General features: G+C 39.9%; 1 protein-coding gene across 1 annotated transcript in view; it reads right to left on the bottom strand.

The window, feature by feature from the left end:
* Positions 1–16,321, bottom strand: part of Cdca2 (cell division cycle associated 2) — a 37,633-nt gene that overhangs the window by 11,226 nt on the left and 10,086 nt on the right. The window contains exons 8-14 of the mRNA XM_013349256.1: positions 15,728–15,803; positions 11,223–11,407; positions 9,570–9,642; positions 8,827–9,056; positions 7,374–7,449; positions 5,610–5,692; positions 4,474–4,611 (exon numbers count right to left, since the gene is read on the bottom strand). Coding sequence (XP_013204710.1) covers positions 4,474–4,611; positions 5,610–5,692; positions 7,374–7,449; positions 8,827–9,056; positions 9,570–9,642; positions 11,223–11,407; positions 15,728–15,803 — 861 coding nt within the window. The remainder of the gene's footprint in view (positions 1–4,473; positions 4,612–5,609; positions 5,693–7,373; positions 7,450–8,826; positions 9,057–9,569; positions 9,643–11,222; positions 11,408–15,727; positions 15,804–16,321) is intronic.

Genomic DNA, 16,321 nt, shown 5'->3' with positions numbered 1-16,321 from the left:
ATCTGAGACATGAGTTTCTGGTCATATTGTGGAGAAACAGCACATGAACATCTCTACCAGAAGATCACTGTGTCCAACTCTGGTGTCAGGGTTATCAAAGCGGAAGCCATGAATTCTCTTCTTTAATGCCTCCATTAGTGATTCTTTGCTGCCTTCCTTCAGATATGGTCTTTTACTTAAGATTTTTTTCTTTTTTCTTCTTTCCCCCAAATAAGGCTCAAATGTGAACAAGATTAAAAAGGGAACATGACTTGAGTGAGTAAAGAGAGCAAGAAGTGCAGGTCTCTATGCAGAAGTTTGGAACTCTACAAGTATCATTGAAAAAGTGGTCAGGAATTTAAGGAGCACGTATATCTCCAGGCCCAAAACTTCCTGGACAGTTGCTCACAGTGTTGGCACATTTTCATCTTACTTAGCCTGGTAACTTATGCTGGGCCCCTTAACGGAATCCTAGTAAGGCTTTTTGTGGAAAGTTGCCCCTGAGTTTACCACAGTGGTCTATAGGTCAGTTACATGGAGTGAGCTTCTTCTGCTTCAGTCACCTGCAATGCTCAGGAACCAGCCAGATGCAGTAGCACAGACCTAAGTCCTTAAGAGGCCTAAGAACCATAAAATCAGAAATTGTCTCTGCTGATGTCACTGGCTGTAGTGGTTTGTATGAAAATGGCCCCCATAGGTACATAGGAAGAGGCACTTTTTGATTTTTTTTTTTGGTTTTGTGTGTGTGTTTTGAGACTGAGTGTCTCTGTAGCTTTGGAGCCTGTCCTGGAACTAGCTCTCATAGACCAGGCCTTCCTCAAACTCAAGAGATCTGCCTGCCTCTGCTTCCCATGCTGGGATTAAAGGCGTGCTCATCACTGCCTGGCTTGGTTTAACAGCACTATTTGAAAGGAGTAGGCCATGTGGCCTTGTTGGAGGAAGTGTGTCACTGGGGTGGGCTTTTGAAGTTTCAAAAGCTCAAGCCAGGTCCAGGGTTTTACTCTTCCTGCTGCCTGCTGATCCAGATATAGAACTCTCAAATAATCTGCCGTACCATGTCTGCCTGCATGTTGCCAAGTTCCCTGCTGTGATGATAATGGACTGAACCTTAGAACTTTAAAAAGCCCCAATGAAATGCTTTCTTTTGTAATACTTGCCTTGGTCATGGTTGTCTCTTCACAGCAATACAACACTGAGTAAGACACTGCCCTTCCTCTTGACCACGAGGAAACAGTGCCTTGCCCTGTATTTGGGAAAGAAACTGCCTGCTGGGAGCACCCAGGTGCTTAATGACCAAGACACAGCATTTCCTCAAATTGAAATCATCCCATGTAACAACAGTGGAGAGTCTGGTCTAAATCTAGGGGATGCCGGCAGATCCTCATATAGGTGACATATAGTGAGCACTGTGACCATTTCTACTTCGAACAGGTTCAAAGGCATGGATTACTTGTGGAGATCAGTGGCTCAGCAGGGCCAGTACCAAGTTGGCAGAGCCAAGAGAAGACTGATGAAGACTTAGAACAACTTGCAACTTCCTAAATTTCCAATTATTTTTCTGTTTCCCTTGTATAGAATCCCTTCCTTAATTTCTTAAATCTAACAAAATACATGTATTTCTTCCAGTCCATATTTGACTTCTCTGAGGTCAGGTTTTTGTTTTGTTTGTAACATACTGGTATTTTAACTTGTCTCTTTAACAATATTGATTCCACTCAATGATCTGATTCTTAATTAAGAACAGACTAGAACACGAGTTTCCTGTGTGTTCTAGCTCAGTCTCCTTGCTGTATGGAAACTTTCCTTGAAAACTTCCTGTAGGGACAGGGCAAGGCAGTGCAGTATAAAAGTATCTCAGCTGTTAGGCTTTGTGTCAGGGCAAGAGTTGGCTGTTAAGACTGTGAGAATTTACAGATGCCAGAATGGGGCTTTAACCTAGATGACAACATCTGTTCTGAACATCAGGGCGGGAGAGAGGGATAGCATGCCAACTGGTGCAGACTGTTTTATATATAAGACTTCAATTAATCTTTTTCTGCAGTACTACTTCTCACGCTTTCCATCCATTGTACCTGCCAATTCTGGGCCAGAGTCTCTTGGGATTCCCACAAGCAGGCTGGTTCCCAGACCCCTCTAGTTTCTTCCCTAGCACATTCTGAACTGTAAATCTTTCCACCTCTTCTATTCGCCAACATGCTCCCATCTGCCCTGTCTTCTAGAAATTCATTGAAGGCTGTCATCTGTTGCTTAACACCCCTTCTCATTGCTATTCTACCTTTATTGCTTAAATTACACCAATTCCATTAATCCAGCAGGGTCCTGGAAGGGATTAGAGCAATCTAATGTTTAGTCTTCCTCAATTATCTGGCCACTGATGTGCTAGGAAAAAATATATATGCATTATTTTTAACTGTATTTCTTAAAGCTATAGATTAAAAAAATAAATTTCAATGCAACAAATGGTATGTATACCTGTATACCACTGACTGAACATACACACACTTTTGAAGCAAGGTAATTTTTCACCATTACCCTAAATCTAAAAAAGAAAACAAAGCAGGAAAATGTTTTTTTGTTGTTTTTTTTTTTTTCTGAATTTGATGACTCGGGTGTTATCAATCAACAAGGAAAAATACTCTTTTTTTGTTTCATGGAATAAGAGGAAGATCATGGAATCTTTTATGTGGGTTTCCTAAGGGTAACACGGACTAATTATGAAAATGTTGACTTTTAAAGGCTCGTTAAGAGATGGCTTTAGATGGTGTGTCCAATAGGCAGCTGGAGAGAGACTTAACAGATCAAGAAGGCTTGGTTTTAAGACTTTGCCATTAATAAACATGTGCATATAAAATCACCATAAGTAAATGATTTACAAGGGCAGAGAGTGGAATTCTAAAGAATGCATAGATAAGAATGTATGGAAAACATATCAATGTTTTTGTTTTATTTTTGTTTTTTTGAGACATGATTTCTTGGTGTAGCCCTGGCAGTCCTGGAACCTGCACTATAGACCAGGCTGGCTTCAAACTCAGAGAATTGCCTGCCTCTGCCTCCTGAGTGCTGAAATTAAAGGCATGTACCACCACCTGGCAAAATACCAACTTTTAATAGATTAGTAACTAACTGACCATATTTATTGGAAAAATCGTTCAGGTAAAACAGAAAATGAGAGGGGATTTCAGGTAACACCTGAAGCCACGACTCTAGATGGAACAAGCCCACATCTGTGTCTCAGTAGTGGTATTACATGGCAGGAGTAAGAAACCTGGGGTTGAAACTGCCAAGTAGATAAGGCAGCTAAAAAAGGACACAAAAATGAGACTATTATAAGAATTGATGCAATAGTTCAAAGAGTTCATTTCAGGACAAATTAGGAAACACAGAATTGTGGCTATCAGAATGCTTAGTTAGGAGTAGCCTGAGGGCCAGGATATCATTAGTGGCAGAATGGATACGTAATTAAGGGACTGAATAAAGTAGAAGGACACAGACTGAGGTCAGAGCTCAGCAAGTATTTCTAGACAGGAGATGGTGTTAATGAAGCACTAACAAACAGCAGGCAGCAGAGGGCGGACACTCAAGACCAACAGAACAGCAAGGGTAAAGGAATGGTGGAAAGATGCAGGGTCGGCTAAACACACAGAGAGTGAGGCACCTTTAAGTTGGCTTCCAATCTTTTGTTTAGATACAGAAGTAACTCTGTGGCTGGAAGTCCAAGGAACAGTTGGTTCACTCATCTCTTGATGAGATAACCAGGCATGTACAGCAAAGTATGGCACTCATGGTCAGTTACAAGGAGAGTTCAAAGATGCAGGGGTTGAGGAACCCTAAGTTAAGTGTCAGGGTTGCTAAGATCAGACTGGCACAGTGCAGCTTCACACTTTGGGGCAGCAGAGTGTGAAGAAGGCATGTGGGACCCATCATAAAGGATTGGGCCTACAGCTATTTATTTGTGATAGACATTTTGTCACTATCACAAATAACAGGCAGTTTGATAAGTGTGCGCTTAACAAATTGGTGACCTGGGAGATCTGTTAAAAGCACCCAGAGTGCAAACAAATAAATTGTTAACATTGAATACTTTTCAGTTAACCAAGCCCAGCAGCCAATCCTGAAAGAGGGGAGCTGAAGCTGAAGACTAAACAAGAAAGGAACTGGTGCAAGAACCCCATACAACTATCTTCTCAGGATCATAAGCATTGACGGTTTTAGGAACTGGGCATGATACTTGTATTCCCAGCATGGGAAGGTTGAAGGAGGAAAATGATGAGCTACATAGTGAATCACGAAGGAAAAAGAGGAAGGAAGAAAAAAGTGTACTACTTCAGAAGAGGAGCAATAATGTGTTGTCTATTGCTTCCTGGGCTGGATGCACACACAGATGAAGCGGATACAGAACTGGTCTCAGGTAATGAGCTACTTCCATGCTTCCCTTCCTAGCCAATGAAGAAATGTATTACACCATGTAAATTAAATTGTGAAAAGCATCCTTACCTGTTTCTTCCTAGGAAGTGCTTTGCTTGTACATTTTCCTTCTTGAGATTTCCTTCTGTTCATTTTCTTCTCTTCAGAGGGCTCAGCTTCTGTAGCATATGAGTTGCAAACATCCTCTTCTGCAGAACTCATCAACCACTATAAAGAACATTATTGTAAGGACACAAAGCACGGGCAGTCACCTTTCACTGCATGGTAGGTTTCATGTTAGCCTTTCTTCCTAAGACAGGCTCATCCTGCCTGTTCCCACCTTCAGTGCTCAGTGTTAAAACCCTGCCTGGTGCACACACTATCACTGAGCCATACCTCCTATCTACTTTTACCATTTTACATGCCATCATTTCCTAATGTAACAAGTTCCATTACTGGTACGGTAACCAAAATTAAAAGAGGGAATTACTAATTAACATTCTCTAACATATTAAGCATAAAATCAGAAGGATTATTATATTAGTAAAAAACTGATTTGAGAACTAGTGGCTCATTCATCTGATACTTATGAAGAAAATATCAACTTAGTATTTAACTGTTACTAGCTTATAACAAGTCATAAAATGTAAATTTGCTAAAAGATTTTCATCTAATCAGACAGGTAAATATTCAGTAATAGTATAGGCACACTTATATTTACAAAGCTATAGACAAAAATCCAATTACGTGTAACTTAATGACCAAAACAAAATACATGGAAGCAATGTTTATCCCTGTTAGTGGAATGCCACCATAAAAACAAACTAAATGCATAGTTTAAGAAAGCATGTACTTATGCTACTTTCTGGCTCTTAATTATATGTGGATCTTCTCCACATTTACAATAAAATTTATCATCATATAGATCCAAAACTAAGCTGATAAATAGGCTGCTTCCTATAGAAATAAAATGTTGAAGGAAACCCCTTGTTCTAATGGATTTTCTTCTAGTAGAATTAAAATCAGACCAGCAAGTCATTATTTTGGTTTACACACTGAGTAAGACAAAGTATTAATTCTTTTTTGTTTATTTTTTTCAAGACAGGGCTTCTCTATGTATCCCTTGGCTGTCCTGGAACTTGCTTTGTAAACCAGGCTGGCATTGAATTCAGAGATCTACCAAAGATTTTTTTTTCCAATACCATGAAATTTATATAAGCACTTACCTTTCTTTTGTGAGAAGTCCGTGTTGGTCTACCGACACGACTTATTTCCTCATGGTTATTTAAAGAACCGCAAGTGTCAGTGCCTGATACCAAGAAATGAGGAAAATTAGGTTCTTAGCACAAAATTAACACAACCCAGAGAATTAAAGAATTACATAGTGTTTTGAGTACTGTTGCTTTTAATAGCATATTTAGACACAAATAATTAACAAGAGCAATGGATGGAGATCTAGAGCAATCTTTAGAAGGCTTCACATTACCCAATGTAATAGAGTGAGTGCAATAAGAACAAACACATTAAGGAAACACTTAACTGCACAACCTTAGACACGTCTGGTGTTTTTTTAATGGCATAAACGATAATATGTTCAGAGCTTAGAACATGATAGACTATAGCCATTTTACTTGTAACTCGGTAATTTATGGCTTTGGAGTCTATACTCACAAGCCTAAGCTGCAGCAATGGGAAGGCATCAAAGGATCCGCGAAAGGAGAAAACACAAATAAAGGTTTATACCCCAAGAACTCGACAAGTGTGGTGTCAGAAAAAAATCTTTGTCTCATCATGATCATAAAAGATACATACTTGGAAAGTACATACACTGAAAATACCATGTTAGTCATTTAGGAATGTTCTTTATAATCCCGTTGTGCTAATATAGATGGAAGTCTACTAGTGATCCTTAACAGGTTAAGAGATCAACAGCCCTTGTACATCAATTTGAAGCAGAGAAAGTGCATTTAAGTTAATGTGGGTGATTATGAAGTATGAGACTTGAAAAAGAAAGAAGTGGTAATTTCTCATACAAAGTATTTGGTTTCCTTAAAATCAAGAACACATTGTCGTACCACAAATAAAAACTTAAGAATAGGAACTGGAGTGATGGCTCAGTCATGAAGAGTGCTAGTGCTGGCTGCTCTTCCAGAGGTTCTGAGTTAATTCCCAGCACCCACATGGTGACTCACAGTTGTCTGTAATGAGATCTGGTGCCCTCTTCTGTCATGCAGGTACACATACATACAGACAGAACACTGCATACATATAAATATTTTCTAAAAACTTTAAGAATAAAGAGATTAAGTTTTATGTACTGAGAATAAGATTTAAGGGGCCGGGGAGGCAGCTCAGCTGGTAAAGTGCTCACTGAGCACAAGGAACTGAGTTTGATCCCCAGAACCCATATGAAAAATTCAGGTAGTAAGGGTGGAGAAATGGGGCTCAGCAGTTAAGAGAATTTGCTTATCTTCCAGAGGACACAAGTTGGGAGGGTCAAAACTCCCAGTCCAGAGGGATCTGTCATCTTCTTCTGACCTCTGCAGGTTCAGCATGCATGTGGTATACACACATAAATATAGGTACATACATATAAAATAAGTAAATCTAAAGTTAAAGAGGCAGGTTATGATATAAATATTACAATCCAACAATAGAAGGCAAAGATAAGTAGATTCCTAGAGTTTGCAAGACAATCACATAAACCTAATGAAAGTTCCATTCTAATGATAAATCCTGTCTCAAAAAGCAAAGTGGAAGCCAAGCAAAGCTGTGTACACGGCTATAATCTCATGCTACAAGGGCATAGAGACAGGATTACTGGGGCTCGCTGGCCACTAGTCTAGCTTGAGATTCAGTAAGAGCCTGTCTCAAGGGGTTAAGGCAGACAGTAAGCATAGATTATGTCCTCTTCTCACCCCCACCCCCTGGTCCATGAGCAATTGCACACCTTGACACAAATCCCCCAACAAGAGATAAACACACGATACCTGGAAGAGTCTCAGAGAGTGAAGATTTACTAGGACTCAGGATTGCAAATGATACATGAGCTGGTTCTATGTTTTCCTAAACAAAGGAAAAAAAGTGCAAATTAAGATACCCTTAAGTTCAGTGAATATGTAAATGATATATCCCAAAGGAAAAAACAAGGCTTTATTTTGGGAGGAGGAATTGCAAGCACAAATAAAAAGAAAAATCAGTAGAAAATGAAAAGGTCTAAGCAAAACAAAGATAACCTTAGAACACTGGTTATCTTCATAATGCTAACAAATTTTCCAACTGCAACCACCCAAAATAAGGTCATATTAATCAATGACAAACTACATTTTGATTTATTTAAAATCTCACTGTTTAACGTCTACAAAGCAAATTAATGAATATCAGTAAGAAACATCATCTTGAATTACAATATTTTTTCAACAAAATTCACGATAAGATGGCAGAATAAAGATTTTAAATCTTTTCACATAATTCCCAGTAAGACAGCAATTATTGTTCATAGATAAAAATGGCAATCTGAATTCCCTTCTCACCACTTTGCCCACACTTTTGATATTTAATCAGAAATGCTAAATTTCACAAAATGCCTTTTCTGCATGGACTTAGATGGCCACACAGCATTCTGTTCTATTTGGAAGAGTATGTATGTAACCAATATTGTTGTTTGCTTAAATATGTTGTAGTCTTCCTTAGCAAAACTATTATTCTGTGGAGAAGTTTCAGTGACAATTTAAATTTTTTTAACATGGGTTTACTGAAACAATGTATTCCTTGACTGAAGGCTGATGCATTTCAAAGATTGCATCTGATTTATCTGAGCTACTAAAATGACAGCATGAAGTTGTTAATCCCTGCTGTCCTTGAAAACTTGTTAGGATACAGTAATGTCACTCTCTAGTTTTTGACACTAGCAATTCTCCCCCCGCCCCCACCCCCGCAATAATCTAAAAGTTTACTAAAATGTGTTTATCACTGTTTTAAAATACATTATTTTAATTGTAAGGTGGCTATTTCTTTGGTATTTTAATGCCTCTCAAACATCTGAGTATTTTTTCTTGATACAAAAAAGGTATCTTACAATCAATAGTACTTAGGTCCCATCAAAGTAGTGTCTGTAATTGGGAAAAGTCTTTTTAAAAAATGTACATAAGAGATTGAGCCTGGCAGTGATGGTGCACGCCTTTAATTCCAGCACTTGGGAGGCAGAGGCAGGCGGATCTCTGTGAGTTTCAGATTAGCCTAGTCTACAGAGCCTGTTCCAGGACAGCCAGGGCTACACAGACAAACCCTAGTCTTGAAAAAAAAAAAACAAAAAACAAGAGAGAGTGAAATGTGGCATGTCATTTGGTCTACCTCAATTTCAAATCACAATTTTCACATAAAAAAAAATGTGAGGCTTCATGGAAATAAAAACAAGCTTTTTTCTATGCTTTCCCCACTTACAAGATTCTCATTGTCATCAAAATTTGGCTGAAGTAACGGCTCATGAACTGGAGACTGTAGGGGACTGGCAGCATTTATGTTCCTTTGACAGACAGGTGTTCCTCCTTTACACAATGGAGTATTGGCTGGTAAAGATTCATCAAACACTTCAGGGCTTAAGTCCTTTCCAAAAGTAACTCTTTTCCTCTTCTTCAGATTCAGAAAGTCTGGTGTTTTACAGTTTTCCCTACCTATAGACAATAAATGAGAATACATTAAAATTAAGCTGTTTTCTTATCTAAAACACATACACTAAAATGTTTGAATATGGTATATTTAGCTGCTATTTGTGTAAAAAAAATTATAGAGAAAATGCAACAGAAGAAAACCATACTTTCACCTAAAATAGTACTGATTTTAAAATAAGTTACATATAATTACTTAAAGTGTTGATAAAATTGGAATCTCTGAAGTTCTTTACTAGTTGTACCATTAAGTAAAAATTGATAGGCAAAATCGATGCTGAGGCCTGATCGCAGGACTTCAATCATGTCAGGAGATGATCTTCCACTGAGCCACACCCTCAGCCCAAGACCAATGATGAAGTCCAGAAAAGACTCTCTTCCCTCACCACTGCTCTCCATTCCCAGGTAATTTCAGAAGCAGGAAAGCATGAGTAGATTGTCAAAATATCTAATAGACTGCATCAAGTTCTAGAAGGAAAATGATATCCTTAGACTTAAAAATAAATATGGATAACATACCTGCTCTTTGTTCTTTGCAACAGTTCGAAGGGTCTGGGATTAGATGAGTCCCGTCATCACAAAGGTTGTATTCCTAATCGAAATAAATACCAATCAAAAGTTTTACTCCTTTCATAACATACACAGTCATTAGAAAGAGACTGGAAAATTGTTTTGTTGAGTACCTTTATTTTCTTAACTGCTTTGGCTTAAAACACCATACTGAAAATGCCCAAGAAAAATCTAGGTTTTCTTATCTTTTAATATTTATTTTTATTTTAAGTATATGAGTGTTTTCCACGCATGTACATATGTGTACCACATGTCAGGTGTCTGTGGAGGCCAGAAGAGGCCACTGGATCCCCTGGAGCTGGCATTAGACAGTTGTCAGTTGCCAAATGGGTGCCAAGAACTGGACCTGGGTCCTCTGTAAGAGGAGGAAGTGCTCTTAACTGTTGAGTCATAGCTCAGTCCTTGGCTTCTGTGTTTTAATAAACAGTATTATAGGCCCAAATTAGAGAACAGAAATCCCTAAGTATGTGTTAAAAATCATCCCTTTTTGATCTAGCAAGCTAAGAAAGGTGTGAGTGGGGGAAATTTCAGTGTATTATACCAGCTGTCAGCTCAGGCAGATTTTCCAACGGTTTGAGCATGAGACCTGCGCTAAAATAATGACAGGTGAGGTAAATGATATTAAAAGGGAGCTTTGTTGTAAGCATGGGAACAGCACTTTTAATAATGTAATTTCTTGAATATCCATATTTTTGAGGATGAAATAAGAAGTTTCTGTCTGTGTTTATCCAAAAGATTATAGAGGGCACACTATAAAGGAAGGGATGTCATAAATCCACAGTCAGAACAAGCCTTGCAGAAGAGAGCCAGGCCTGCAGGCAGGATCAAAGTCCTGGTTAATCATCACTTACATTTCAACCTCACCTAGAACCCTTCCTAGTCTGAGGTTTTGAGTACTATCACCACCAAGATCAGTACCTGCTTTAAGAATAGTTTTCTGGATGGAGGTGGGGGTTCCTTGGACTTCCCACAGGTCAGGGAACCCTAAGTGCTCTTCGGGCTGAGGAGGGAGGGGGACTTGATTGGGGGAGGGGGAGGGAAATGGGAGGCGGTGACGGGGAAGAGACGGAAATCATAAATAAATAAATAAATGAATAAATAAAAAGAATAGTTTTCTGCCCCAAACAAGACTCCTAATCAGCACCGTCCCGAGTTAGTACTTTCTTCTGACCAGGGAAGGGGCTGTTGTGTACAACATGTATACATGCCCCCGCCCCAAGGCCGCTGACAGAACTGCTCAGTACATGCTACTGCTCTTAGGTTACTGTGCTCACAGAAACACAGCTGTCTGAAGAGGTAGTAAGCCCACATGTTTGGCATGCCTAGGTTACAGACTGAGACATTTGCCATGAACTAATTTGGCAATGCAATTAGTTATAATTTGGATAAATTTTTATACTTACACAGTCTATCAACATTACATTCTGATTACCAACGTAATATTAATTTAAAATAGACCAATCTCAGACTAGTATTGTGAGCTAAAAAGAAAAGGAAAACCAAGTGGGAACAATGCACTTCACTCAACACCAGTGAACTTCAGTTATTGGTCTGACACAAAAAGACTTGGCACTCCTTTGCCTTAGGAAGAGCAATTTTTACCTTTATGTTCTCTGCAAACAGCCTGCCAGGCTTTTTCAACACAGACCGAAGCACAAAGGTCTTAGTGGGAGGGCTGCTGCCCCTACACACAAGAGTTCCTGGTGACCTGATGGCTGGGGCAGGTGTGTCAACTGGATCAGCAACAACCGACTGTGTGCCCTCTACACAGTCAGCAACTCCAAGCCCTTCAATGAGAAAGAGAGTGGGGTCATCCAAATCTGCTTCGTCAAGGCATGAGATACTTACCATACTTGCACAGACTCTAACACGATATTTAGAAACTCGGCAGCAAAGTGCTCAGGAGATGGAGGCAGGAGGATGGACATTTAAGGCAGTCAAGGCTACACAGTGAGACCCTGTTTCACAAAACCAAGTGCTAGTGGTATAGTTCAGTGGTAGAGTGTTTACTTAGCATACACTAAATTAAATCCCAACACTCCCTGTTCAGAGAGGAAATGCCAGCGACTTCATTTGGACATGATCATAAGACAGAAGTAGCATTGGCCGCACATTTTAGTATACATCTATGCAAATAAAGATAAGAGGTTTTGCTCTCCACAGAAATCTGAGTCAGAGGATGTTCTCTTTTCAAATTATTTCTGCCTTTTAAGCTCAGCTGTCTGAATCAGCAACTGTAACTCTCATGCTATCAATAGCGGCAATAGGGCAGCAAGAGCTGCAGTCTGAGGGAATCCTGCTCCCCCAGCCATCGACTCTTCTAAAATTACCAAGGGAATTTATCTAAATTTCTGTCCCTCTAAAGACTCAGGATTCAAAGCCTGAGGTGGGATTCTGCTCCTCGGAGAGGCTGAATAGTAAGCAGATCACCCCCTCTCCTTCTCCCATCTCTCCAAAAAAGCCTTGTGTGGCTCCTGGCCTGCTCCTTAAAAACCCATCTCCCCCTGGCTCCTCCTTACCACATCCTGTCAGTTAGTTGCTAACCCAGCCTCCTGATAGCAGGTGAATTTTATTTAACCAAACACATCTTTGTATCATTAAACAAATGTTCCCCAGAGCACAAACAAAAGTAACACACCTTAAAATAATATTCTACAACAAGAGGGTGGGGGAAAAGGTCAGGAATGAGCCTTGGAGTGCTAATGTACATTTTCTTAGCATACCTATTACTTGCAACATAAAACGAACCTAACTGGAGTCAAATCCCCAAAATAAGCCATTTTACTACTTGAGATGGAGGCATTTCAATATGTAAACAAAGTGGAAGAGGATATGACAAGGTGAGTGATTATCAGCCCAAATAGAAGCTGCCCCAACTGATGTGCAAGCTCCACACTGGCAAATGCAAGGAGTCCAGTTAAGCTGGATTTCCACTCAGTGATGTAGATGCAATCTGACCGAAAAGAAAAAACCCTGTATGACACACATACTAAGACATCATCTGTGTTACATGAAACATGTTATAACCATCTAAATCAGTGATTCCCAACCTTTCTAATGCCGTGACCCTTTAATACAGTTCCTCAGGTTGTGGTGACCCCCAACTATAAAATTATTTTCACTGCTACTTCATAACTAATTTTGCTACTGTTATGAATAGTAGTGTAAATATTTTGGAGACAGAGGTTTGCCAAAGGGGTTAAGAACCACTGATCTAAATGAAGAACAGCAAGGGAAGGTAGACGATAAATATGATTGCTAAGGGGAGATATCATGTAAATGACTAAGTATTACTGAGTCACTTGGCATGGAGGCCACTGAGGCCATCAGAATGCCAGACTCTTAGTAGCACCACAGCAGAGGCAAAGACCTACTTGACAAGACTTTCAACCAGGAGCAAGATGCAAGCAGTGGGGAAGGCAAGGGAGACAGCAGGTACAATATACAGTTTTCTCTAAAATAAATAAAAAAAATTAAATTTATGTTTGCTTCTGTATGTGTGTAAGAGCACTAATGTGCAGATACCTGTGGAGCCCAGAAGTGCAGATCTCCCAAAGCTCAAGTTACCGGCAGTTGTGAACCATCTAATATGGGTGTGAGGAACCACTGTGAGCCCCTCAAGATGAGCAGCTGCTCAGTATGGTGGAACCATTTCCCCGGCTTAACAAAAGTTTTTCAGCCCACCTGACTGGGTAGGTTCATCAAATAATCAGCACGAAACACTAGACTATATTAACAAAGCTCCATTGCTCACAGTAAGTATCCCCTTTCCCTGCTCATCCTAGCACTTCCAGGTATGATTTAGTAGGGTGCTAAGATGTTCCCACTTCAGATGGACTGCAGAGTGTGGTAACACCATCTGTCCTTGTACCTTATCTACGCAGGCAGAAATCCACCCATCTACCTTAGAATGAAAATTAAAAGGCGGAGCAGATATTCACTACAAAGGGTGAAAAGTTCATTTGGAAGCTGAAGGAAAGCTCCAAGGGAAACCGAGATGGTTAAGATTATAAACAAACCAAACAAAAGATAAGATACAAATGGACCAAAAAAGGGGGCATATGCTCAGTAAATATAAAAACTACTTTCTCTTAAATTACATGAAGCATTTGATGCTTAAAAGCAAAAATGGTAACATGCATGGAGTCACAGCCAAGCAAATGTGTATGTTATTGACTGTGCAAAGGGTAAAAATGACACGGAAAGGAAGGGAAGACATCAAGCCACAGGGGGAGTAAACTGTTGTGTTTTATGATGCATGCTAGAACCCAGAGCAAGAGAACAAGACAGAATGAGGTACAGCTTAAAAGATAGTAAACACTAATAAATTAAAACAGAATTCTACTTCCTCTGCCCAACACAGGGCTTTTCTATGTAGCCCTGGCTGTTCCGGAACTCACTTTGTAGACTAGGCTGGCTCCGAGATCCACCTGCTTCTGCCACCCGAGTGCTGAGATTAAAGTAAAGGCAAGTGCCACCACTGCTTGGCTTAAAACAGAATTCTTTAAAAAAAAAAAAATCAAATAAAACAAAAGGAGGCATATGGCAAAATAGATGTAAATCAAGCCATATCAATAGTTACTTGAAACCTTAATGGGCTAAAGTAGGGTGATCCCTACACCAGTTGTCACAATACTTGGAGGTAAAGGCAGGAACATTAGGAGTTCAAGGTTATCACAGCCTATACAGTGAGTGAGCTGGAAGCCAATCTGGGCCATACAAAGCTATGCCTCAAAAACAGAACAAACAACAGCCAGATTGTTTATAGCGTATTTCTAACAAAATATATCTGCTAGTAGTCATAGGCCCTTGATTTTATTGTGCTATTCATTTTTCTCCGATCCTTTCCCTTTCTCCCCTCTCCCCTTCTATTGTCTCCTGTGGCACCCACAATCCCAATTTACTCGGGAGATCTTATCTTTTTATCTTTCCTATGTACATCCATGTAGGGTACTCTTTGTTGTCTAGGTTCTCTGGGGTTGTGGACTGCAGAATGTTTTTTCTTTGTTTTATGTCTAACAGTCACTTGTGCGTGAGTACGTATTTGTTTTTCTGGATCTGGGTTACCTCACTCAATATGGTGTTTTCTAGATCCTGGAAACAACCTACATGTCCCTCAACTGAAGAATGGCTAAAGAAAATGTGGTACATTTACACAATGGAGTATGACTCAGTGGTAAAAAATAATAACATCTTGAAAATTGCAGGCAAATGGATGGACGTAGGCCTTTATTATATCCCTCCTGTTCTCCCCTCCACTAAAACAGGATCTTGATGTTTCAGAAGCTGGCCTAGAACTCCTAATTCTGCTTCAGCACCCTGAGAGCAGGATGACAGGCATGCGCCACCATGCATTGCTGGCCTTATCCTTATACTTTTATTATAGTGATATATATTATTATTATCATACTACTAGCTCACCAGTTTGGAAGTGCATTACTAACTTTAAAAGTTCAAAAATAATTTACTGGTTTATTGTGCATGTGTATGACGTAAGTGTACGGAGGTGGGCATGTGGCATGGAGTGCATGTGGAGGTCAGAAGAGTTTGTGTGAGTTCTCTCCTACCACGTAGGCTCTAGGGGTTGAACTCAGGTTGCTAAGCTGGCAGTAGGCACCTTTTTCTTCCTTCCTTCCTTCCTTCCTTCCTTCCTTCCTTCCTTCCTTCCTTCCTTCCTTCCTTCCTTCCTTTCTTTCTTTCTTTTTTTGGTTTTTCGAAACAGGGTTTCTCTGTAGCTTTGGAGCCTGTCCTGGAACTAGCTCTTGTAGACCAGGCTGGCCTCGAACTCACAGAGATCTGCCTGCCTCTGCCTCCCGAGTGCTGGAATTAAAGGCGAGCGCCACCACCGCCCGGCGAGGCACCTTTTTCTAAGCCATCTAGTCTAGTCCACCTCAATAACAGGAAAAAACAAAACAAAACAAAACAAAACAAAACAAAACAAAACAAAACAAAACAAAACACAGCCATAGCATAATGATCCCCAAACATTCTGCCAACAACCCGTATAAAACAATAATTGCTTTCACTCATTTCAGCTTATGGACACACATCACAAATGTCTATGAATGGGACAATGCATGCTTGCACTAAGGAAATTATATACTTACCAGGTGAAGTCTCCAGTAGCTCTGGAAGGGGAGCAACTATACATCCAGGCTGGGCTGGACCAATGTCGGAAGACCTCTGGGAGAAAAGATGAAAGGATAAACAAAAATCACAACATGTTATTACTAACTGTACTGCTGCTAACCTTTATGGAGATTTCAATAACCACTGGGGTGACTGAAAATCTCTTGTTCAGTTGGTCTCGAGCCATCAAGGGCAAAGAACAGTGGACACTAACCCCAGAATATTCCACAAAATGATTTTCAACCCTGAAGAAAAGTTTATGAGGTTCATTTTTGTTGTCTACTGAAGCTTAGATAGCTGTGCTACCTGCTAGCCTCTAGAGAGGAAATTCTCAAAGGCATATCACATTAATTCAGAAATCATTTCTCCTTCATGATTTATGTGAATGAGTCAAAGTCTGGAAAGAAACAACTACTATTGCTTCTGCCAAATGATCATTTTCTATTCCCTTAAATGAAGCAGAGGAAACCAGGAATATAAGCAGTCTGCGATACAAGTGGTCCTTGTATTACAGGACTGTAGAAGTGGTCCTTGTATTACAGGGACTGTAGAAGTGGTCCTTGTATTACAGG

This window comes from Microtus ochrogaster, chromosome 17, assembly GCF_000317375.1.
Source record: "Microtus ochrogaster isolate Prairie Vole_2 chromosome 17, MicOch1.0, whole genome shotgun sequence".
In the NCBI taxonomy this organism is placed as follows: Eukaryota; Metazoa; Chordata; class Mammalia; order Rodentia; family Cricetidae; genus Microtus; species Microtus ochrogaster.
The sequence above is the reverse complement of the archived record's forward strand: the minus strand, read 5'-3'. Positions and strand labels throughout refer to the sequence as shown.